The 27,530-nt window shown below is 39.3% G+C and overlaps 1 protein-coding gene across 1 annotated transcript; it reads right to left on the reverse strand.

The window, feature by feature from the left end:
* Positions 1-1,815: 1,815 nt before the first annotated feature.
* Positions 1,816-21,981, reverse strand: LOC121388041 (acidic mammalian chitinase-like). The gene is made up of 7 exons (XM_041519241.1): positions 21,792-21,981; positions 14,687-14,867; positions 10,505-10,628; positions 9,407-9,589; positions 8,080-8,202; positions 3,240-3,606; positions 1,816-2,227 (listed from the first exon to the last, which is right to left on the reverse strand). Exons 1-7 carry the CDS (start codon positions 21,844-21,846, stop codon positions 2,052-2,054), a joined length of 1,209 nt encoding a protein of 402 aa, XP_041375175.1. The 5' UTR covers positions 21,847-21,981; the 3' UTR covers positions 1,816-2,051.
* Between the last annotated feature and the right edge of the window lie 5,549 nt (positions 21,982-27,530).

A 27,530-nucleotide genomic window follows, 5' to 3' on the forward strand; every position in this document is an offset into this window, starting at 1 on the left:
TGAGCATTATGGATCACTGATCTTGAGCCACACCTGTGACGTCACACTATTGTTCTAACTAAATTATAGCTGCGTTCACACAAGCATTTTTAGTCTGGACTAAGGGTTCACACTAACAATTGTTTAGGTCTAACTTGGTATTGACTAGCTTAAACGTGACTAGTTTCGTACGACCAAAAACATCGATCCAGGCTCAGACTAAATTTTATCTGTGGCTAAATGCCGCAGTGTGAACGCTCCTCGGTTCCAGGTCTGAGCTAAATCGTAATTGCTTCTCTGTAAAGCTTTATTTCATGTTTTATATATATATATATTTTTAATGATTTGTCTATTTTATATTTATATCATATGTGAAATGGCTTTTTGTTGGTTAGAACCACCTCTGTGAACCCATTCTCTTGTTGCGCTTTTCCCTGTCCCAACCAGTGCCTGATATATCAAGGGCCGTGGTATGTGTTGTCATGTCTGTGAGAAAGTGCATATAAAATATATCTTGCTGATAATGGAAAAAAAGTTATTAGGTTTGCTTTAAGAATACGATTCGAAAATGACCAAATGTTTGACATCCCATAGCCGATGATTAATAAATCAATGTAGTGATGTCGTCAAACAAAACACACTTTTAACTTTAAAAGGTGTGTGTGTGTGTGTGTGTGTGTGTGGGGGGGGGGGGGGGCATTCTGAATGTGATGGCCTGGAGGATGGAAATACATGTATAACCTGTTAAAGGCGTATTGTCACAGAGCTGGGGACAATAAAAAAAAAAAAAAAAAACGTATAACCAGAACAATTATTTGATTTGTCCCTAAATGTACTTTATTCAATTATCTTCATAACCACCATACTCCATTTAGTAATGATATTTTGTAAAAAAAAAAGTTGAATTATAGGCAATGGTCCATAATTTAAAAAGTTAAATTGCCGAGAGGGTTGACATGGATTTACTCTATCATGGTTCAGTTAAGGTGGTGCGAAAGCTAGATTTAGTTTCCAACAATTAATATAAGTTTTATTTATTATCCATTTTTAGAGAAATAACATCTTTAAATCCGTGACAGTATGCCTTTAAAGGAGGTTCGGGGAAATGCTCCCCCCACCTCACCTCGCGAGACAACGTTGAATTTCCAGCCTTCCAAGCAGAGCAGCTGGGAAGTTTGAGGCGGACCCTTTGCCTTAGAAAGCTTGACCACTATACATGGGGAACTACAAAAATCCGCTGTTTACACATGCTAACTACAAACAGACGTACACCGAGTGTTTGTGTACGCGGAGTCATGCACATCGTTTTTTCGGCTCATACTTGCATGAACCGAAAAACAATTGTGGTCAATTCTTAAATGAATGTAACGGAAATTTAATTATTACAAGAAAACGTCATACCATTGGTGCAGACGCGTACGTAGCAACAGGAGTTTGTCTATTATACTCTTCGAAAAATATAAAAATTACGTCATCAGGGAACGTCATATCTGATGATGTCATTTTATATATTGGCAAATTGTCTTATTGAGCTTTATTGTTTATGGACCAAAAATAATTTAAAATAAAGTATAAACTTTTAGCGTTATTATTAGCAACTATGATTCAAATTTAATTATAAGTATTGTCTGTTATTTCTTTTACGTTCATCTGGGCACGAAAAAAAAATCCGCAAAGTTATGTGAGAAGGGTTTTGCCGATTCAGTTTGCGGATGAATTGTTTTTTTGTTTGTTTTTTGTTCATACCCCCACCCCACCCCACCCCACCCCACCGCCATGAATGTAAAAGAAATAACAGATAATTGTTAAAAAAACCACACACACATACACAAAAAAGCCTGACGCAATACAAACTTTTGCAATAATTTATTAACAGCAAACTTGAAAAACAAATAAAAAATGCCTATATTAGGGAGAGACCTTAATATTGGCATCGCCTGTTGGTCAATCCCAAACGTTAAACGTTAATAACTATTGTTTAAAAAAAAAAAAAACAAAACTTGAAAGGAATATGCAGCATTTGTTAAATCTGTTAGTTATATTTGCGTTTACGAAACAAATGGAACTCGCTCCTAAAAGGAACAGTGGGCAAGTTGTGGCCAATTGCAGATGGTGCGCCTTGTGTCCCAGTGGAATCCATATGGACACTTATACCGGTAAATACGACCTTGAATACACAGGTATACCTTGGTACAGTTAGACGGGTGGGGGTAGAATCCATTTCTCTTTCCTCTGCAAGTGAAAGCTTCTGCAAAAAAAAAAAAAACCCGAGAGTAATTTCAATAAGACAAAAGAATCTGTTAATTTTCTTAATTGAAAAGAAAAAAAGAATGGATCCGTGGATGGATGGACATACGGATGGGTGGATGGATGGATTGATAAATGAATCAGTGATGTAATCATTGAATAATAATGCATGAATGAAATAAAATGAATGAATCATTGGATGAATATAGTTAATGACTGTAATGAAGGAACAAATTAATTTATTTATTTGTATGTTTATTCGTTCTTTCTTTCTTTCTTTCTTTATATTTCTATCCTGTACCAACAAGTGCCCACGACTAGTATAGGCCTATCAAAGATCATGACACGTGCTGTCCTGTCTGGGTATGGGCAATTGTTGGCAGTCTGTGATCAAGAGCACATAAAATATATCTTGCTGCTAAAGGAAAAACAGTGTTATTTATTTATATTAATTCATTCATTAATCTATTCATTAATTAATCCATCCATTCATTAATCTATTCATTAATTCATTCATTCATTTATATTAATTCATTCATTCATCTATTCAATCATCCATCTATTTATTCAGCTATTCATTCATCCATTCATTCATTCATCTATTTATTCAGCTATTCATTCATCCATTCATTCATCTATTTATTCAGCTATTCATTCATCCATTCATTCATTCATATATTCATTCATTCATTCATTCATCCATTCATTCATCTATTCATTCATCTCTTAATTCATACATTTATCCATTTATTCATCCATTCATTCATTTATATTAATTAATTCATCCATCCATTCATCTATTAACCCAATAATTCATTCATTCATTCATTCATTCATTCAACCATTCATTCATTCATCCATCCATCCATTCATTCATCCATTCATTCAGTCATTCATTTATATTAATTAATTTATCCATCCATTCATTTATCCATCCATTCATTTATTAGTTAATTCATTCATTCATCTATCCATGCATTCATTCATTCATTCATCTATTAATTCATTCCTGCCTGGTGTCGTCTGCTGAGTCGTCGTCTGCTGAGTTGTCGTCTGCTGAGGAGTCGTCTGCCGAGTCGTCGTCTGCCGAATTGTCGTCTGCTGAGGAGTCGTCTGCCGAGTCGTCGTCTGCTGAGGAGTCGTCTGCTGAGTCGTCGTCTGCCGAGTCGTCGTCTGCCGAGTTGTCATCTGCTGAGTCGTCGTCTGCCGAGTCGTCGTCTGCTGAGTTGTCTGTCCACCTGCTGCGTCTCCCAGCTGGTCAATGATCGCGTTGATCAGTGGATATTTGGTAGCAGACGAAGAACACACTTTGTTGAAGTCGTCCAGATCGAGCGTCCATATCATAAATCCCGAATATCCTTCAGTCTTCAACCAGTCGGCCTGAAACGATGAAATGTGACATATTTCGTTTTTGTTTGTTTTTTTATTTAAAGGGACATTCCTGAGTTTGCATCTATTTTTAAGATGTTATCGACTAACAGAGACTTTTTGACGACTGTAATAACATATCAAATATATTTTTCTGCATAAAATATTAGTGGCTGTATATTAAACGTGTCTCTGATCGTTCTAATATTTGTACTAGGTTAAATTTCATTTTGTTTCCTAAAAAAGATTTTTTTCGTACGTACGAAATTATTTGAAGACAAAATCCAGTTTGGTCTTCTTACAAATATTAAGACGACCAGAAATACATTGAATATACAGATACTGATATTCTAAACAAGAAAATATATTTAATATGTAAGTTTAATCGTAGAAATATTTTATTAGTCGGAAACATCTTACAGTGCAATAAACTCAGGAATGTCCCTTTAATATTTGTTTTATAAAAATATATTTAAAAAATAAAATGTTTCCACCGAAACCACCTTAAAATTAAATGTACATAACCGCAGAGCCGGTTTATCCTCGTAGCGCATGTAGCACGTGCTACGGGCTCCGGGCTTCAGGGAGCCCCGCGGTTGTGTGTACATTTATTTTTACCAGGTCATTTTTCCCATCTCCCCGAGGGGGTTGCAAAATATATATCCTGGGAAGGGGGTCCGCTGTTATTTGTGCTACAGGCACTGTGGATTCTTAAACCGGCTCTGCATAACCGCCCCGTAGGAACGATATTTGGAGTAAAGGAGGCACAACCTCTAGTGGAGGGGGCGTAGACTCAAGGTGTGGGGGGGGGGGGGGGAGGCATAAACCATATTTTCATCTTTGTTTCTATGAAGTAAGACAATAAAAATGTGCATTTTCGTGCTCCCACTTCCATTCATACTGGACAGCATAAAAATATTATGACGTATAAAACTAACACCCTCAGAAGGATAAAGAAACAAAATATTTGTTTTTAATAAATAACTACAGATTAAACATAATGTTTTCATAATTCAGTGGATAATATTAATAGTTTGTAGTGTTCTGCCTCTCAACGTTAAAGCCGCACACCCTAATTCCATCCAACGAAAATAAATTATAATTTGGTTAATCTACAAACCTGTAACACACTTACATCACGTTTTTATCAAATGGAGTGAAAAAGCGGGTTTTATATCGATAAATACCATGGGAATCCCCATGTCCCAATTGCTTGAAATAATTTTGAAAGTTAGTATTCTGATGTCACCGGTAGATGTCGCTCGAAGCACAACAATGCCTACGTCACGACAAATTTCACAGACTTTGGGGTGCGTTCGTTTCACGTCTCCTGGACATGTTCCAACTGCTCTGTCCTGGTTGTATCCCTAGAGGCACTGATTTTCCGGAATCGCGGACGGAATCGCGGAAATACCTATCTGAAACGAAATTCCCGATTTTTTTCCAAAATATTATTTAACTTTAAATAGCGCATTTGATTAATTAAAAATTATTTTTCGAACTAGAAACTATGGACACCGACATCTGCCTGTGCTACGCTACGACACTAGTACCTTTGTATGTTACGCCAAATGTAGAGTATCTAGACGTTTTACCAGTCGTGTTTTCTTCGCTTATTCCCGGCGATTTAACGGGAAAAACCGAACATTGTGAGCTAAAATTGTCCGATATTTACTGAAGTGAAAGATATGTTATGTTTGCTTATTAATTTTTAACATTTGCGGCATTGCCATATTTCCGATCTCACAAAGGAATGCAGTAATTGCATATTGTATGCCAGGCTTTGTTCAAAATAAATTATACAAGGGAAGTGATTTATAGTGTGATCGTTTGTAATTATTTTTCCGATCATATCGTAAAGAAAACCGAAAATGTCCGAAGTCTGTGTCGTGGTGTATTCGTGTTTAAATTTAAACCAAAAATAAATACAAACTACTGACATGTTTTACCTCATTGCATATTTATTTTACACCAGCAAATAATTGCGCGGTGTGTGTGTGTGTGTGTGTGTGTGCGTGTGTGTGTGTGTGTGTGTGTGTGTGTGTGTGTGTGTGTGTGTGTGTGTGTGTGTGCAACAAAAACAGAATTTGTTTAATACTGAAACGGAAAAAACGGAATTTGTAACATTATGAAACGGAAAAGGGAAAAATCTGAAACGGAAAATCAGTGCCTCTATATCCCCTCTCCAGATATCGTAAGACTTAGCAAAATTATTTGTTTAAGGGTTTGTAACGTTTTGTATTGAGACACTTACTTGTCTGAACTTTATTGTTACTGAAAATGTTCACGAACTGTGAAGAAAAATCTCACAAATGAACAACAACAAATCGGATGTTGATTGCGCGAACCGTGCACGAGAAAACAAACCGAACCAAAATGATAACGGTCACGTGATATACCAACGTCTGTGACATTGAAATGGAAATATCCCCTCTAAAAATAGATTGGACCTCGCTTGCTTAACGGTTTTTTCTCGACAACACGTTTTGTGAAAAAATGCAAAAAATGCATTTCGTGGTTTTACAAACATCAGGATTACCAAAAAGCACTTCAGGTGAATGGAAATGTGTATTCTAAATAATAAAATGTAAGTAAAGTGCAATTTTATTTGTGAAAAATAGGGTTTAATAGCGAAAAACAACGCCGTAATGGTTAACAAATAAACGTAACTAGGGTGTGTCCCTTTAACAGAGGTTTAACTAAGAATCTTTGGTTTAAAAAAAATTAATGTTCGGTACAAATATTCGAATGTTCGCTCGCTATATTCGAATAATACTGTCGAATATCTCGAGGTTTTAGGTCGCGTGGGGAAAATGTCTCTAAATGAGATATATAATGAGGTTTCCTTTAATTACAAGACCGGTCGTACACGGCGCTGGAATCGTGCATTCAGTCGGGAACATACCGGCCTCGGTGGGGTCGTGGTTAGGTCATCGGACTACAGGCTGGTAGGTACTGGGTTCGGATCCCAGTCGAGACATGGGATTTTTAATCCAGATACTGACTCCAAACCCTGAGTGAGTGCTCCGCAAGGCTCAGTGGGTATGTGTAAACCACTTGCACCGACCAGTGATCCATAACTGGTTCAACAAAGGCCATGGTTTGTGCTATCCTGTCTGTGGGAAGTGCAAATAAAAGTCCCCTTACTGCCTGTCGTAAAAGAGTAGCCTATGTGGCGACAGCTGGTTTCCTCTAATAAAACAGTGTCAGAATGACCATATGTTTGACGTCCAATAGCCGACGATAAGATAAAAAATCAATGTGCTCTAGTGGCGTCGTTAAATAAAACAAACTTTACTTTTTTTCAGTTGGGAACATAAAGCATGTCTCGGGTTTCAGAATAGAGTATTGGTAGTTTGTTTTGTTCAACGACTCCAATAGAGCACATTGATTTATTAATTATCGGCTATTGGATGTCAAACATTTGGTAATTATGACATATAGTCTTAGAGAGGAAACCTGCTACATTTTTCCATTAGCAGCAAGGGAACTTTTATATGCACCATCCCACAGACAGGGGAGTACATACCACGGTCTTTGATATACCAGTCGTGGTGCACTGGCTGGAACGAGAAATTGTCCAATGGGCCCACCGGATCGATGGGGTCGATCCCAAAAGTCTTGTATCAGGTACGACAACTAGATAGGAAATGACTATATTGAGTGCAAGAAATAAGGGAACACTTGGAATTGTAGACCAAATTTACATCACTGTGGCATGCGTCGTAATGACTGTATACAATATAAAGATGTAATGAGGATTCAATGTCAGTAGTATTGGATTAAATGCCAGTAATCTCCTGACACTGGATGCATATGAGCCCGTCGGTGGACCCATTGGGCTATTTCTCGTTTCAGCCAGTGCTCCACAACTGGTGTAACAAAGGCCGTGGTATGTACTATCCTGTCTGTGGGATGGTGCATATAAAAGATCCCTTACTGCTAATCGAAAAGAGTAGCCCATGAAGTTGGGACAGCGGGTTTTCTCTCTCAATATCTGGGTGCTCCTTAACCATATGACTGACGCCATATAACCGTAAATAAAATGTGTTGAGTGCGTCATTGAATAAAACATTTCCTGGATGGATATGAGAGTTTAGGTTGCAGTCACGATTTACTGTTCGTGTTGGTGTGATCCCTTAATTCTTTCTATCAGCATGCTTTGAGAAGTCTCCCCGGGCTGACTATGGACCTGCCACAGATTCTGTTCAAAGCCATATAGGAACTCACCCTGCCCTCCTCCACCCAAACATCAGCCCTAAGTTCAGCCAGCGAATGTTTCGCTAACGTTCGCGGACTATTTTATTGGTTCCTGATGTGGCCATTTGGTTTAACGTGAAGCGCATAAACCAGTCTTTCTGTTCGGTCTGGTTGAATGCAGCGCGTGTGCACCTACTATGGACATACCATTCAACAGCTCGACTATTTAAATTAGGGCAAAACACTAAAATTAAGTAAACAATATCCTTTAGACCAGGGACTCACCTTCAGTCTCAGACTCCGCTCATTATCGTAGCTAATCCACAAGTTGTTTTTCACAAAGTACGGAACCTTTCTTTCATTATCAAACTTCACCACGCCAGCACCACGTTCGATCTCTTGACATATCTAAGGAAATAACACAAACAGTGTTTCAGTCTCTTGATATATTTAAGAAAACATAAACAGTTTTCAGTCTCTTGACATATCTAAGGAAACAACATAAACAGCGTTTTAGTCTCTTGACATATCTAAGGAAACAGCATAAACAGTGTTTCAGTCTCTTGACATAATCTAATGAAACAACATAAACAGTGTTTCAGTCTCTTGACATATCAAGGAAATAACACAAACAGTGTTTCAGTCTCTTGACATATCTAAGGAAACAACACAGTGTTTCAATCTCTTGACATATCTAAGGAAATAACAAACAGTGTTTCAATCTCTTGACATATCTAAGGAAATAACATAAACAGTGTTTCAGTCTCTTGACATATCTAAGGACATAACACAAACAGTGTTTCAGTCTCTTGACATATCTACGGAAGTAACACAAACAGTGTTTCAGTCTCTTGACATATCTAAGGAAACAACACAAACAGTGTTTCAGTCTCTTGACTTATCTAAGGAAACAACACAAACAGCGTTTCAGTCTCTTGACATATCTAAGGAAACAACACAAACAGTTTCAGTCTCTTGACATATCTAAGGAAACAACACAGTGTTTCAATCTCTTGACATATCTAAGGAAATAACATAAACAGTGTTTTAATCTCTTGACATATCTAAGGAAATAACATAAACAGGGTTTAAATTTTTTGACATATCTAAGAAAATAACATAAACAGTGTTTGAAATAGAGGATGCTGCACATTATAGTAGAGGGCACGTGCTCCAGATGTCTCCATTTGCGGATTCAAGGTAATGGGGTCAAAGGAGTCCCGTGAATCTCATGAATCCGCCTCTGATTTCACATGGTATTGCACCTTCTACTGAAAACTCGAAGACGGGATGCAGCTCAGTGGGTCGTATGATCGATCACCCTCAGGGGACTCGATTTTTGCCCATCCCAACCAGTGTCCTACGATTGGTACATCAATAGCCGTACTATATGCAATCCTGTCTGGTGAAAAGTGCATGTAACATATATGTTGCTTCTCTCTCTCTCTCTCTCTCTCTCTCTCTCTCTCTCTCTCTCTCTCTCTCTCTCTCTCTCTCTCTCTCTCTCTCTCTCTCTCTCTCTCTCTCTCTCTCTCTCTCTCTCTCTCTCTGGTAGAAGGATCCCACGTGTAAAGCCCGTGAAATAAATTAAATATAAAACACAGACACTCACTTCATAGTATGACCAGAACCCGGACTGGCCGGTGTACGTTGCATTAGGACCGGTCCGTGCCGCAGCTCCGACTCCACTATTGGATGGGTTGTCCAGCGTGAAGGTGTGCCCGTAGGTTGCCATGCCAACAACAATCTTGTCTTTTGGTGCCCCAGCCGTGTGCCACCATTTTGCAACCTCGTCCTGAAAGAAAATAAAGATTCTTAAAGCGACGCCACAAGAATACGAATGCCTTGTACAAGAATAGACAGTTGCCTATAGCAACCGCTGAAATCGTAATGTGTGTCTTGTCACAATCGGCTATTATCGTTGGCTATACCCCGTACGAGGCGCCCCTCGTACAAAAATAAACAGTTGCCTATAGCGAGCAATGAAATCGTAATGTGTGTCTAGTCACAATCGGCTATTATCGTTCGCTATACCCCGTATGAGGCGCCCCTCGTACAAGAATAGACAGTTGCCTATAACAAATGCCAAAATCTGGATAACAACGTTTCAGTACTATCCATATTTGCATTACTACCAAACAGCTATAAAGGGTTCCAAACGAATCAGTACATATTTCTATATGGAGTACAAATAATTTAAATATTGTGAGCTGAAACATTTTCAGGCCCGTAACCAATGGGGGCTCGGTCGAACCCCCCCCCCCCCCCCCCCCACACACACACACACCAGTGGGTTTTTTTTTTTTTCAATATGCTCCCGGACCCCCCTAGGCAACTCGAGCGCTTCGCGCTCCAGTGTGAGGCTCACCATAAGCCTAAACGACCCCCCCCCCCCCCCACACACACACACCCTCAAAATCCTGGCTACGGGCCTGAAGCCTCCACAGTAGCTTGAGTGTCCCCTAGGCATGGTCTGCTAATGCTAGACGAAGACTGTCAACTGTTACGACAAAGATGGTAAACTTGACGGTTGCGTTGTAATTTCCCCAACTCCCGACTATATACGACAAGAATCGAGCTGTAAGAGCGCTCAGACTTAGCAACTGGACAGTCGTAGAAGTCGTGACAAGACAACGTTGGCCAACTTGCGTTACTTACACCAAGAGTAGATAATACTCGAGCTATCTGCACATATGGTGCTATAACTTACCATGGTGAGGTACACATCACCTCCTTGGTCCGCGCTGCTCGGGTACAGAGCACTGTTGTGGCCCGTCTTTCTGTCCCACCCACCATGCATGTCGTACACCATCAGGCTGATGAAGTCCAACAGACTGAAAGGAACGAATGAAGTTTGTTTTGTTTAACAACACCAGTAGAGCACATTGATTTATTAATCATCGGCTGTTGGAAGTCAATTTTTTTTTGTCATTTTGACGTATAGTCTTAGACAGGAAACCGGCTACATTTGTTTCATTAGTAACAAGGGATGTTTTATATGCACCATCCCACAGTCAGGGTAGCACATACCACGGCCTTTGATATATCAGTAGTGGTGCACTGGCTGGAATGAGAAATAGCCCAAATGGGCCTACCGAAAAGGGATCAATCCTTGCGGACGCTTTACAGGGGTACAAAAATGGAAAATATTTCAGAAGCCCGACAGACCAGAACCAACTAAAATTTACTAGCCCGTCATAATTTCATTTCTGCTAGTCCACCAGGCAATAAAACAATATAGTATTGCTTAGCAATATTATATACACTGTCTTAACTTCAAATGACCGGCTATTTTCGGAATGTTGCCCCCACGTCGTCTATAGTTAATGCAGTACACATATTTTTGTGCATTTCGTCATAATTGGAATTCTGGCATGGCTAACACAAAGGCGCAGATTCGATGCCAATATATATATATATATATATATATAGATATATATATATTGATTGTCAGTCAGAAAAAGACAGATCGCCTGTCGGACTGGTAGTTGTCTTTTTTAACTCGTCCCTCAGAATTTTTATTCGCATATGGCGAGAGGGCGAGTACTTTTTGCATCCCTGGTTTTACCACTGGGCTACGTCCCACCCCTAGGAACGAATGACGTCTGTTTAACGACGGTTATTTGCATAGGGTAGCTATGCGCTTAAGGTAATCTTAGGGCTAAGATCGCTTCGTGGAACGGGGCCCTGGGGCGTAATTCACAAAGGTCTCTTAGGCTCCGCTAGACAACAAAGCATCCTCTTTACAAGTCTTTTAGCACTGCACTGCGAGATCGCAAAGTTGCGAGAGTTTAGTGAATTAGGCCCCTGATTACTTACCCTAACGTATCCATCATTTTTGCCCGAATTGACAGCTGACTCCCTATTTCCTCCCCCTCCCCCGAACCCTTCCCAGTCTCGTGATTAATATGTGGAATTTTTGTTATACAGGAATGTTGTTGTATTGGAACAGGAATCTTTGACTACCGTTTAGTAGGCAGCGATTGGGCAGAATTTATATAGACTGGTGTCTGACGGTAATGAACGTATAACTGTCCAAATGTCCTTCTAGTTCTTTTTTTTTTCTCTCTTTCCCCCCCCTTCTAGCTCTCTTACCGTCATTGTACTTGGGCCTGCGTGTGCTGATCAAACGTTCCTTTGAATCGCATACTAAACTACCATTTTATGTACAGCAAGAATATACTAATGGAAATAATTGTAGATTTTATTTAAAAATAAATTGTACTGTGTGCTCCAGAGTTGGCATCGAGATATTCGAGAATGGACAGCAACAGTAGCAGCAGTGATAGCAGTGACGACGTCTCGGTATGCAAATGTTCCGAAAGACACACGATCAAATGCAAACGAGTGACTACCAAACAAAATGAGAAAACGAATGACACGAATCAAACGGATGCTGTTCGTGAACCCGGTAAAATTGTGGATGAAGAACCCATGGATCAGATGGATGCTGCCCACGAATATAAAACGGACGCTGCCTACGATGATGCCTATGACGCCGACGACGAATGGGGTGGCCTCTCGAGACATTACTTGTTCTGCTATCGTTCCAAAATGAGAGGATTCTACTGACGACTCTACACATTTGGTCGGTGGCCCCTCCAAATGAGCCAGAGCCAGTGACCGAGGGAACTCGCCAAGGCCGGTTTCTTTTACACGTGAGACCACGATGTCGTCGTCTGTAATGTTGTTGTCTACGCGCCTACGGATGGAAGAAGTTGGAAGATCCAGTGATGGAACACTATAGACAATCCCTAAGATGTCCTTACATTAAACTGTGTTCAGACATTAAACACGTGTTGCTGGAGTGTGCTACTTTTCGTGAATAACACGTAGTGTTTGTTATTAATGTAAGGGTGGCCCTGAGCCGTGCATGAGGTATGTTTTGGGATAGGGACACGGGTCATACGTATCACACAATTTCAAACTATGTTTTGTGCGCATGCGCGAAATAGGTACAGAAACAGCTCTACATGCAAATCGGGTTATAATTATTTAGGCGGAACTAGCTATAGATGAATTGGAGAATTGCAACAATAGCCATGAGACTTCGCTTTGTTTTGCCATATCTGTCCCGTTGTGTGTTAAAGGGACATTCCTGAGAACCCATGTCGTGCATTGTAAAGCTGTTTCGACTAACTGAAATATGATTCTATGTTTAAACCATATCTGTATATTCAATGTGTTTCCTGGTCCTTTTAATATTTGTCAGAATCCCAAACTGGATTTTGTCTTCAAGTAATTTCGTATGTACGAAAAAAAATTAATTGAAAATAAAATGAAATTTAACCTGGTACAAATATTAGAAATAAATCTGGAAACACCGTTTAATATCACAAATCATCTGAAAAACATTTCGATAGGACGCAGAAAAAACGTCTTCCATGTCCACTATCAGGTGCCCGCCCTTAAAGACTGCCATCTCTAAAATCCGTAACAGCAAATCCCGCCTGCAGGAATGCTGCCACTTCCAAGACTACCTTAGAAAACAAGAACTTGCACAATGAAACTCAATGTAATACTAGTATATACAGCTGTGACGGCATGTATTCACGAATCGCTGTAAACACAGTGCTGATACCAAGTGTTCGCGAAAGATGAGCATATCCTTCCCTACCTATGGCGCCCGTCATGAGCACAGCATACAGCCATAAAGTCTGAAGTTGAAAGTACATAATTTTCACCAAGAAGATGAAAAGGCCTGCACACGGTCAAAATAAGGTACTGCATCACACATTATCTTAGTCAGTGATGCGTCATATTGTGAAATGGCCTCTGATTTTCAACAATCGTTTGCAAATAAGATAAAAAAAAAAAAAAACACCCATGGGTGCTTAAGTTTCAAACCCCCAGCCCATTTCCGACCCTGGTCGGGCTGCTGGTGCCCTCCTGCACTTGCCAAGCGCGGTCGGTCCCTTCTCCCACCCCCCAACCCCTTTCCTGTCCTGGACGAAGGAGCCGATGTAAGTTGACACCTGCGCCCATGACAGGCGTGCGCTACAAGAGCTTGCTCTGAATTGGCACGTAAAGCCCTATGACCTGACCTGTCAGTTTCAACCTTCATTGCATTCTATTCCCTGGTATGGCTACTAACTCTACTAACTCATACAATTTAAAAACGTGTCCCTTAACACCAGACCTTCTAACGTATCAAAGACAGTTTTAGTTAATGTTATCAAATGTTTTCTGGTAGTCAATAAACCACTAAAAATAGTAATACAGCCCAATAATGCGTTTTGTTGTTGAGTTTTGTTTGTGTGTATGTGTGGTTCCTAGGTGGTGTGTGTGTGTGTGTGTGTGTGTGTTGTGTGTGTGTGTGTGTGTGTGTGTGTGTGTGTGTGTGTGTGTTAACGTTTGTTATTACTGTTGATGTTGTGTGCTTGTGAATAGGTGTTACAACAATGTTTAAAAACTTTTTTGCATCCGATATAATATACCGGCCTCGGTATCGTAGTTAGGCCATCGGTCAACAGGCCAGTAGGTGCTGGGTTCGGATCCCAGTCGAGGCATGGGATTTTTAATCCAGATACCGACTCCAAACCCTGAGTGAGTGCTCCGCAAGGCTCAATGGGTAGGTGTATACCACTTGCACCGATCAGTGATCCATAACTGGTTCAACAAAGGCCATGGTCTGTGCTATCCTGCCTGTGGGAAGCGCAAATAAAAGATCCCTTGCTGCTAATCGGAAAGAGTAGCCCATGAAGTGGCGACAGCGAGAAATAGCCCAATGGGCCCGCCGACGGGGATCGATCCCAGACCGACCGCGTATCGAGCGAGCGCTTTACCACTGGGCTACTTCCCGTCCCTCCATTGTGTGACACCCAATGGCCGATATATGTTGTGCTGGGGTGTCTTTAAACATTCATTCATTCATTCATTCATTCATTCTTACGCATCAATGTCATTCTGGCCTGCAGCTGGGTAGATGGTCCCGTTCGTGTCATGAAAGAAGGCGAACGCAAAGACGATGTGCGTACACAAATGTGGGTCAACGTCGCTCACGTTGTACTTGCCGATGCCTAGACGCCACTGCGCCCAGTTGGTGTAGTAGCAAACATGTCGGTACGTAGTGCCTGCAAGAAGAACATAATAATAATAATTTGCTTGATGAACCACCACCCAGTAAGCGATTTAGATTTTTTGTCTAATACCTCAATGGGCCCACCGACGGGGATCGATCCCAGACCGACCGTGCATCGAGCGAACGCTTTACCACTGGGCTATATCCGGCCCCTCAGAACATTTAACTTCCCATATTATAGATATTCAACAATATTGTATCATGTTAATAATATATATCAAGATATTATTATTACTCTTTCCATATAATGTATATGTGATGATATTTTGACATTGTAAGGTCATGATCTCAAGGCACCCCAACCTTGGCATGGCCATATTGCTCTGGGGACAATATAAAAGATATATAAAAATTAACAAATTAAAAAAACATACGTATATGGTTAGTGATTTATAAACATCGGAAAGAGTGGATACAACTAATACATACCGCAAAAATGAGTGGTGTGGATATCCAAACTCTAACAGGTTTTTTGCTTAGCACAATACTAAACTCACTAGTTGTGTAATCCCTGACACTGTGCCTTCAAAGGGACAATCCTGAGTTTGCTGCAATTTTAAAGATGTTATCGAGTAACAGAGACTTTTTTAGCGATTGTAATTACATACCAAATATTTTTTTCTGCATAAAATATTAGTGACTGTATATCAAACGTGTTTCTGATCGTTCTAATATTTGTAGTAGATTAATTTTCATTTTGTTTCCTATTTTTGTTAAAAAATAATTCGTACGTATGAAATTATTTGAAGACAAAATCCAGCTTCGGCTTCTTACAAATATTAAGACGACCAGAAAAAACATTGAATATACAGACACTGATATTCTAAACAAGAAAATATATTTAATATGTAAGTTTAATCGTTGAAATATTTTATTAGTCGGAAACATCTTACAATGTAGCAAACTCAGGAATGTCGCTTTAAGTGACCAAGTAACCGTTGCTAGGTAACTACCCCCCATCCAAGTAATCAAAAGCAAGTTTGCTCACTCTTCCGTATCAGATATACCTCTCTCAACAAATTTGATTGACACACGGTTGCAACCAGACATACTTATTAAACCCATATTTTGTAAAGGCAGGAAATGAAAATGCTTTAAGTCATGTTCACGTGCAAAACTCAAGATTTATGTGACACGCTGTTTGGTGCTTATGTGGAGCTCGGCCAGAGAAGAATACGCGTAGGAGATGAGGGGTATCGGGGGGATACCCCCACCACCACCCCGGTGCTAGAGCAAACATTCGTATTCGGGCAAAACCGATGGAGACATTCGGCCAAAATTGGCTGGCACGAAAACGTTTCACTAAGTACATGTATTTTGTATTTTATTTTTATTTATTTTTATTATTTATTTATTTATTTAAAAAAAAATAAAAAAATCGCAGACTCCGTCACAGAAAGAACAGCCCACAACCAGGGTGAAATTAAAGGACAGGTGGACAACATGACCTTGACTGATTACAAATAACGGGTGTTCAATAAAGGCTAAAGTGAGCACTTAAAAATAAAATAACTTGAGGAATAGCTCTAGACTGTAATAACAATAATTCCAGATGTTACGCTTGAAAGCAATCTCAATTTCTCAAGAAATATTAATGAAAACCTTTTCCCTATCGAAATAATTTCAAACTTGATTGAAAAATTTTTATGAATATTTTTAGTTAAACTTTTAAAATGGTTTCTCTTACTAAAACAAAATAATACTCAACTTCCAAGTAAGTTTTTTTTTTTTTTTTTTTGGAGGTGGAGGATATATATATATATTTTTTAAAGTGATGCCTATAAAAGCTACATACAAAAACTAAAATAACTTGAGGAATAGCTCTAGACTGTAAAAAACATTAATAATAATAATAAAAATTAAATAATAATAAATAAATAAATAATAACAATTAATAATAATTAAAAATATATATAGATTATACAATGTTTGAAAGCAACTTTTACTGTCATTACAAGATAATTTTGTTTGGATGTTGTTTTGTTTTGGAAAACCAAATGTTAGTAGAACAGAAAAATGAAGTTGAAAAAAGGAGATTCCCAGTCTGGAGCTCCACGCGGTAAGACGTGTTTGTTTCGCTTGTGCACACTGCACGTGCTTTCGTGTGCTCGACTTGGGGGGTCCTTCATTTAGTTGTTTTTGTCAGCGAAATGAAGTTTTCTACTGGGATGTATGCGGCCACTGGAACTGATTGAACGCTAGAACGCTTCTCGTTTCGACAGCCTGCACCACCAGGTTGGATTCTTTTTTAGCGAGATTCCTTGCCTCCACGTCGTTTCTCCGTCTTTCTGTCGACTTGTTTTTTTCGTGACTTGTATGACGGCCATTCTGCAGAACGCCACGGTTGTTCGCGTTTAGTCTTTACATGTCCGAGCCTGTCCTAGCAGCACTGGAAGATTGACCGCCCCACTCTAAGAAGAAATAGGAAGCGGGGTCGGCCCCTACTACTCTTTTTCTAGACTTGACCTTGCTTTATAGTGATACCATCTCGTATCCTCCGGAGTCGGGCCCGTCCGCACCACTATACCAACCCATGACGATTGGACTATACCCTAGTCTGATACTCTCTCTCGTTCAGACGGATCCGGCTTCTCAAGATCTGTATTTCAGCACAGCACTACACCTTCAACGTCTATCGACTGTCAATCTAGGGGTTTTCTTGACGGGATGCAACCCATCTCGTCCCTTTAAGCTGTGCACCCAAACGGCCTTAACGAGGCCACTCGCGTGGACATATCGATCGGACTTTAAACTTTTAGATCTGCTTTCAAAATTTTATTTCGAAATTACTTTTTTTTTAAATATTATTAAATAGTCCGATCCTCTCTTCTTTCTCTTATTTAATTTTGGACTGTCCTTCTAAAATGCTCCAAATTATATAAATATTCGGCCGAGCAGTCAATTCTTTTTATTTTTGACTTGTAACCTTTTTATTTTTTTTATTTATTCTATTAACTTATTTACTAATTGCTATTTTCAAAATTCTGCCCATTTTCAACCCCCCCCCCCCCCCCCCCCCTCCATCCCGAGTCAGGCCACCGATCTTATCGGAGGTCGGACTCGGGATGGGCGTGTTCGAAACCCTAGTGGTATATGAGCACGTTAAACTAGTTATCATCATAATGAAAAAAGGAATACGGCAATAATACAAGTATTATTGTGTGTACAGTTTTATTGAGGAAAGAATACAACTCAAGTGTACCCATAATCACTGACATTGAAATAAAACTATTCCTGGTTGAGTACGTTTATGGAAGTAGTAGGTACGTCTGTTGAGCGTCAAGTGTACTCGCTGACCCCGGATCACGTGGGGACGCTGACCTCTCAAAGCGCCCTGACGCTGACCTAACTAGGGTCTCACTGCACAGACCACTTCCGGGTGAGAGTTGATTGAGAGTTGATTGATTGATGGTTCCTAATTGTGACACAAGTTATGGTTCACATATTGACTTGTTATCGTGTAATATTGTGCACTGACCTTTTGGAGCATTGGTGTATAGCGCAAGAGACAGCCGGAGTGAACCAGTTAATGAACCACCTGTTCGGACCGGTACTACTGACAGATGCGGTCATATAGTAAAAAAACAAAAACCTGAGAGGGAAATGTTCTGAATTTTGGAGTGAAAATAAATGTTTTATATAATGTATGTTCGCAATGGTGTTTGTTGTCAGTGCCAATGAGAACCCGTTCTATTGGCAATCTTCATTTGAAGTTGAACCATTTAACATGGGTTACAATGGCAGATGACATCTTGTAGTAATTCATGTTGCAGCAACATTGATTCGGGACACATTTCGTCAGTGCCTTGAACAGTGTACACATTTTTCTTTAATAGCGGACGAAACGAGCTCCCATGGGCGAGAAATGTTATCTCTCTGTCTACGTTTCTTGGATATGACAGACCCATCAAAACCAGTAAAACGTGAAGTGTTGCTGGACATGTGTTATTTGGAGAGAAACACCGGACTGATTATAGCTAATGTCATTCGAAATTGTTTAGATGTTCTGAAAGTGGATATAAAAAAATTTCGCCATCAAGCATACGACACAACGGCGTCATTGAGCTCAAACACAAAAGGGGTTCATGCTGAAATAGCAAAGTATGCGCCTGATGCAGAGTATCAAGGTTGTTGTTTTCATTCCCTGAACCTGGTTATTTGTCATGCATGCAAAATTCCACACATTGCAAACATGATGGATTCTTGTCGGGAATTATTCAGCTTCTTCGACAATTCTCCAGAGCGACAAAAATTATTTGAAAAGATGGTTGATAACCTGGCCCCAGATGCCAACAAACACAAATTAAAGAATATGTGCATGACACGCTGGATCGAAAGACACACTGCTTTTGAAACGATTGAGATATGTGAGCCTTCGTGCGACGGAACTCTGTACCCAAACAACGAGTTATGGAACTGGGATTCCTCAGCAAAGGCTAAAGTACTACCATGACTACAGATAGACTAGCTGACCTGGCTGTTATCACAATGCATGGATTTTCTAGTGCAGTGAGCACAAGACAGATTTGTGTCAGGTTTGTGGCTTTGCATCCAAGCCGCATGCATTCAGGGTCCTTATTGCTTGACTAATTATTGAAATACCTGCACTTCTAGTTCACCTTGATTCTTCTTTTATTATCGCTGTTGCCAGATAAATCGCGTTAACCTTGCCTTTATACGATTTAAAAACGGGCACTAATTCCACTGTTAATATTTACAAGTTAACTAAAAAAATCGCATACTAAACTACCATTTTATGTACAGCAAGAATATACTAATGGAAATAATTGTAGATTTTATTTAAAAATAAATTGTACTGTGTGCTCCAGAGTTGGCATCGAGATATTCGAGAATGGACAGCAACAGTAGCAGCAGTGATAGCAGTGACGACGTCTCGGTATGCAAATGTTCCGAAAGACACACGATCAAATGCAAACGAGTGACTACCAAACAAAATGAGAAAACGAATGACACGAATCAAACGGATGCTGTTCGTGAACCCGGTAAAATTGTGGATGAAGAACCCATGGATCAGATGAATGCTGCCCACGAATATAAAACGGACGCTGCCTACGATGATGCCTATGACGCCGACGACGAATGGGGTGGCCTCTCGAGACATTACTTGTTCTGCTATCGTCCCAAAATGAGAGGATTCTACTGACGACACATTTGGTCGGTGGCCCCTCCAACTCCACACCATCAGAACGGATTCTGGACATTTTGGACTCGTCTTGACCTTACGTTGCAACGACCTCTACCGCCAAGCGATCCTGCTGCGGGAAATGGATAGCCAGACCATCCACAGGATCTGCAAGTCAGTCGTCGGTGCCGTCTATGGTCAAGTCATCCCTGCACTCATGCAACGGAAGGACGAGATCCCGAACTTGTCAGCCACGCCCCTCATCGCCTCTCCGTAGGCGCCAACCGTTCCAAGGGCTTAGTCGGACGTTAAAATTTGTGGCCGGCATTCAAACTTTTATAGTTTTTTTTTTTTTTTTTTTTGTAAACAGTCCGACGCAGTTTATTTTGGCAGTCAGTCTAAATTGCTCAAATCACCTTAAAACCTCTTCGGTCGAGCACTCTAATTTTATTGTTTGGACTTAAATTTTTGTAGCTCATTTTGGTTTTCGGTCTTTGACCTAACTACTAAATTCGTATTCCAAATTCCGCCCACCTCCAACTTACCCTCCCCCCTGGGCGGGCCATATAGATCGGACTTTAAACTTTTAGACCTTCGTTCAAAATGTTATGTCGAAATTACTTTTTTTTAAATATTATTAAATAGTCCGATCCTCTCTTCTTTCTCTTATTTATTTTTGGACTGTCCTTCTAAAATGCTCCAACTTATATAAATTTTCGACCGAGCAGTCAATTTATTTTATTTTTGGCTTGTAACTTTTTTTTTCTTTTTTTTAAAAATTCTATTAACTGTTTTATTAATTGCTATTTTCAAAATTCTGCCCATTTTCAACTCTACCCCCCCCCCCCCCCCCCCCCCCCCCCCATCCCGAGTCAGGCCACCGATCTTATCTAATTTCTTTTGACCACCCAATCTAATCTAGCGACCAAATTTAATCAGTAGAATTTTCTTTATTAAGTATATTAATTAGAGATGCGCATCAAAATTTTAAAGGCCCACTATTTAATTTTTGGATGTAAATTTCAAAATTGTCCCCTTAATTTTTTTTCTGTCCTGGGACAAGCCCCTGGCTATCCAGAGACAGGCCCCGGGACGGACATGCTCAAAACTCTAGTGGTATATGAGCATGTAAAAAGTATTCGCACTCGCTAACCTTAAATTTGGTCCATGTCGCTTGTCCATGTTGCTCATAGTTGACTGACGCCATATAACCGTAAATAAAATGTGTTGAGTGTGTCGTTAAATAAAACATTTCTTTCTTTTTCTTTCTTTCTTTCTCATAGTTGCATTTAAAGATGTTCATTGCATATTAAAGGCAAATTAATTAACTTTTAAATTTAAATTTAATAAATTTCAAATTGCGTTTTAAAAAAGCCTTCAAATGAACAGAAATACAATTATAAATCAGGGGTTTCATTGATCTAGGACTTATAAGCAGTAAAAAATGTACATACATGCGAAAACTTGATATAAATGCGAAACCTTGATAAAAATGCGAAAATGTTATATTGAGCTAAATGCTAATTAATAGTATTTTAATTAAAAACTATAACGGAATTTGTTTATACATTGTGATAAATATACATAGACGCAGCTATAAACCAAGTTTCAGTGATGTAGGACTTGAGAAATGGAGATAAATGTACATTTAACGTTCAAGCCATGTAAACGTTGACGCTGTCGCCAACGTCAGCCTGGTCTCCCTGCCTACTGAGAGATCGTTATCAATATGTTTTAAGAACATGGAAGAAAAATTGATGGCTTTGTACTTACCCTTTGAAAAGACAACACATGCCAAAAATAGACTAGCCACTAGTAGAATTTTCATGGCAGCGTACTGGTTGATGGACTTAATGCGAATTTAAAGAATGTTCACCAAGTTAGCAGTCAGCAACAATTTTTTAACTATCTGTATACACTTTGTCTTTGGAGATGTTGGGAGTTTGCGAGCAGGATAGGCAGGCGTTCTCGAATGTCTTTGAATACTAGTACGAGTGCCGTAATATATAAAGCAGACTGTACAGTGGGCGTTGCTTATGCAGAAAAAGCGTGGTTTCTCCTCACATGATTGACAGGTGGGAGGGGCTGTGACGTCACGTTACCGATAGGTGGGCGTAACTAAGACGTCATGTGATGGGCAGAATGGGGTGGCTAAATAAGATAATTATATTACACTGTTTGCAATTCTCAATGGAAAAAATGGCGTCAACTGAAAGTTATATTTGGAGAAATATATAGTTTGTTTTGAAGCCAGTTGTTGTAACACAATATAAGTACCGATATATATTATTTGATCTTACGAAATTACCATTTAAATAAGAAATTACTAGACACATTCATATTAATGTAGTGCTCATTTTGGTATATTTACTACTAGAGTGAGACTATCAGCTGTCGCGACGGAGTTGGCCAACTCGCCGATCTCACGGTTTCTACGACTGTCCAGTTTCTAATCTGAGCACTCTTACAACTCGGTTCTCGTCGCATTCAGCCTCTATGATGGCCGTCGTATCCGATTTAAAACTTACGTCAGGTCAAGTCATAGGGTTTTACGTGTACATTCAGAGCAAGCTGTTGTAGCGCATGTCTGTCATGGGCACCTCTGTCCAGGACAGAAAAGGGGTTGAGGTGGGTAGGATAACGGACAGAGAAGATAACATCACAAGTCCTGTGATTGGTGATAAATGTGTCTTGGTTGTAAAAAAACACAAATTCATCTGGGCAAAAAATTTATGCAATTTTATTTCATCTAGTACCACTGTGTCAAGTAGCCTTGTGCTTGAAACATGTACGGGTATGTGTAAAAAAAACAGTACTCAAATTTTGTGCGGAACTAGGGTAGTCATAGACGCCACCCGTTATTTCTGAAATGAGCAGCTTAACCCCCAATTTTATTTTCTGAATCACTTTAAGGGTGAGGGGTGGTAGTATTTATATCCGTGATGTTTATGTCGATTGATACGCTGTAGTTAAGAGTTTTAGCTACATATGTTATTATTGTCGTCTATGGGATTTGATTTGGTAGTATACACCCTTAAAGGGACATACCCTAGGTTTTAAGCACTAAGACATATTTTTTTTACTGTTAAAGCCGTTTTTGATAACTGAAATCAGACATTATTTAGATCTTATTGATAAGATTATCCATTTCCGTACATGCAAAGTTTTTTTGGTTATCCTGTTGTTTTTAATATCACAAAATGCATTTCTCACATTTTTAAAAACGCACGTGCGTCTGAGAAGTAACAGTTATGGAGTCGAGTTTTAATCCGTTTTCAGACGATATTTCACCAGTTTAAAGGCACAGACTCATGTTTCACTCAATTGTAACTTTATCCAAATGTGTTACAGGTTTGTACAATCTAATTAAAATTAGCTCCACTATTACATGTGGATCTAAAGCCAGTTGGAGCTCATGTCCACCAATCAAAACCTTACTTGCAGAATCCTGCCAGTGATTTAAAAATAATTTGAAAACATTCCGAATTATCCTGAGGGTATACGACATGTTTCGTGTGAATTACGAATGCCTTAAAACATGTTTTATTTTATAAAATAAATAATTTGTAATGTAAAACTGAAGACTGATTTAGTTCTTTTTTTATTTTATAAATAAATAAATAATTTTTAATGTAAAATTGAAGACTGATAACCCACCCCGTACGTATTGGTATGGTTCGCTGTACTGCGGCCACTAAAATAGACTCGCCCGATATTTTTAGAATTTGTATGCTCCCAAATAACGTTATAAAAGGCGAAGTGTGATTGGTCAATATTTAAATTATTATTTACAGACGAAATGTTACCTGGACATTGAGGACTACGCAGTGTTGTTAGTTTTAAATCACTGACAGGATTCTGCAAGTAAGGTTTTGATTGGTGGACATGAGCTCCAACTGGCTGTCTTTAGATTCACATGTAATAGTGGAGCTAATTTTAATTAGATTGAGGTTTGTAGATTAACTAAACTTAGTGTTAATTTCCACGGGTTGAAACTAGGGTATGTCCCTTTAAGACAGGCGACTGCTTAAAACAGTGAATAACTAAACACTCCGAAACGAATTTAAAAAATAAAATAAAATCAATAACGGCTGTCAACCGGAGTTGTTAGCTTTACACTAGTCGCAAACTGATCGATACTCGAACTGCACACCTCACGGTACCAACTTTGACTTCCGTCACTTACTCATGATTATCGATCGACTGCGCGTAGTTGTTTCTTTTAAAAACTATTTTAGCTCTAAAACATTTAATATTAACTTAATTAGTATTTTGTTTTCAACCTGTAGCGATTGATAACCTCTATCTAAGGTATAAATATATGTTTGATAAAGTCGATAGGTATATTTTTAATATCATGTTTTATGTTAAATATTGTTGTATGTAAGGGTGTGCAAGTGGATAGATCGGTTGGGGGGGGGGGGGGGGGGGGGGGGGGGGGGGGTGAGAGGGTGTTAGTTGGCAGTAATCCCCTCCTGCTCCCGGAATATTGCCTGTTATAAATATTAATGTTTTTAAAATTGGCCATATGCTTTTTAAATTTAATCGGTTTACAGCGTGCACTCTTTTTAAAAATAAAAAAATTGTGTATTTCTTATCCGTATTTTGACTATAATTTTACATTTTGTATAGTAAAAAACCCCATCATATAATTTAACAGGGATTGTGGTAGTATCCTCGTTAATATTACCAGGTTTATTGCCTTAGGCTTTATAGATTAAAGTGGTGATTATGTCTTTATGGATGACTTAATCTTGTATGTTCTAGGGGTTAATGGAGGGGGTCGCCTATGTTTCTTCGTCGATCGTCCGGGTGCGTTTCTCTCCCCAGGGCGGTGCTTGACATACACACTTTTCTGTGACTCTCCTTTGCCTCTCCACTAAAGTTACCAACGTTGGCTCTTTCAGTGACGCTCTCCTAGTGACTCCAACGTTGGAACGTTCTACTAACTTCCATTACTTATCATCAACAGTGCCAAGGGTGGACTGAACTGCGGTTGGACACAGCGGGTGTGTGTGTGTGTGTGTGTGTGTGTGATAAGATGTCGGAAGATAGGAGCATTTTTGGGGGCGTGGGCGGTTTGGCCTTAGGTGTAGAGTAAGATCTGACCCCCCCCCCCCCCCCCCCCCCCCCCCCTCGCTTGGTCACACCAAAGTTCCGAATATGATTGGCATTTCCTCTTAAAACCATTTAATTAACCTTTCCTGTGGGGTTTGGGCGTATCTTTCCTCCTAACCTCCTTGAAGTCTAATTTTATTTGAGTAGAATGAATCTAAATATAATAAATACAATTTTAGACCAGCCCATCAAAAATTGCGCCATATTTCCGTATATTTAATTATTAATTTAGTGTAGTATAAATTTTATATTTTTAGGCGCAGCTAAAAAAATTAAACTGCCTGATTTCCCATTTAATTTATTTTGGATTAAAAATCAAAAGTTCTAAATAATCTTTAGTGTAGGGAATTCCTGTTCAGAGTCAGACCCCCCAATCTTATCGGAGGTCGGACTCGGGATGGGCGTGTTTGAAACCCTAGTGGGATACGAGCACGTTAAACTAGTTACCTACCTAAAACAGTGACTTGTTAGTTAACAGGTTTACTGTAAAGGTTGATAATACTAAGTATATCACAAAATTAGTTTTACCAAGGGGGGGAAAAAATCACTTTTCTCAAAATAGAATGACATGTTTGTCTTATAGTTTTCTACTGACATTATGGCTAATATCCATGTGTGTGTGTGCTCGCGCTATGGGCGGATCCAGGACATATTCTTCGCTATAACTATCATCAAACATTATGGTGGCTGCTCTTTCACTTAATAATACCGTGAACACTTGTTTCTTGTTACACAGGAACTCAAGGCACAATTTTCCCATCCCCAAATATGTATTAATTTGACCTTGAGTTTATTTCCCTTGAGGCTGGCTCGATTTTGTACATATGAAAGATAATGTCAAACATAATATGTGAACTGCATTTTTATGTAGAATATCAACCTAGATGCATAATCATCAAATGTTTTGGGCGGTTAACCATCAGTGTTCATTTCAAGAGTTTCTGGCGTCACAAACTGTTTTAATGAAGCACCTTGGATTTTTGTTCCTTCACTAAGCGTTACTTTACCATAGTCAAGTGATAGTGGTGGATGAAACGATTGATTCTCATAGAAAAGGAAGTGTTCAGAGTCCAAGTTACGTACCAGGTCGGCAATGTGAACAAGTTGCTGGGACATAGCCCAGTGGTAAAGCGCTTGCCTGATGCGCAGTCAGTATAGGATCGATCCCTGTCGATGGGCCCCCATTTCTCGTTCCAGGCAGTGCACCATGACTGGTAGCCTACATCAAATGCAGGGGTATGTTCTAACCTGTCTGTGGGATGGTGCATATAGAAGAACCCTACCCAGATAGCACAACTACGTTGACCCAACATCGCCATGGTCGGCACTATCGCCGTCGCCGGACTAACGTTGCCAAACGGTTGGTTCGGGCCGATCTCACCCCACCTTGCGACCGAGTGAGAAAAATTCAGACCTTCACCTTCAGCTGCCAGCCATTTGTGTTTGAACAGAAAATATTTCCAGCATTAATTTCAGGAATTTAACCAGTCACGTAAGTATTTGGAACACGATATAAAATCTTAATGACTATGAATATTTTCTGCTTCAGAAAATGTATGTATTTGTATGTGAAATCCAAGGTTTGTGTAAATCGTAAAACATAAATTACCACATTCAAGCATTTGCGCTAAATTTACTTCTGCTTGAAGGGGTCGGCTAGACATTGGCACAACATTGCATCGACGTTAGCAAATGAATGAATGAATGAATGAATGTTTAACGACACCCCAGCACAAAAATACACATCGGCTATTGGGTGTCACAAAAAGGTAAGCACATGGAAATATTATTTATACAATTATATAAAAACACAGTGTAAAGAGCTGTGTGGGAAATACAATACAATACAAATATTAAGGTAAGTATATATTTTAAAATTATGTATACACATAAAAGTGTTTTAAAAAACTTTAAAATTAATTCATGGTGGAACTTAAAAGATTCCAAAACATTTCTGTTGCCAAATATATCATTTCTCGTCGGCTCCAGATATTTACACTTCACCATAATGTGGCGCACAGTCAGTGTACATTGACAATGTTCACACCGAGGAGGAGGGTCCTTCTTTAAAATAAATGAATGAGTAAAATGCGTATGGCCGATGCAAACTTCCATAAATTGTAAATATATCGGTGTCGTGCTAACTTAGGTAGCGTTTTATAACGAGAGTTAACGGTGGTCATGAAGAAAATAGCTGGATATGTTGAGCGATTGAGGAAAAGCTGGTTAGAACATTACCATCAAGCACATATGACGTACATCTACGTCAGGGATTTTCCACTGCACGCAGTTTAAAAAAAAAACATTGATGATATTAGCCAACACACGTTTGTTTGGATTTTTTGACGAGCGACAACAGCTTTTGCACGAACGATCCGACGTCTATGTTGATAC

Source organism: Gigantopelta aegis, chromosome 14 (assembly GCF_016097555.1).
Source record: "Gigantopelta aegis isolate Gae_Host chromosome 14, Gae_host_genome, whole genome shotgun sequence".
NCBI classification, from domain to species: Eukaryota; Metazoa; Mollusca; class Gastropoda; order Neomphalida; family Peltospiridae; genus Gigantopelta; species Gigantopelta aegis.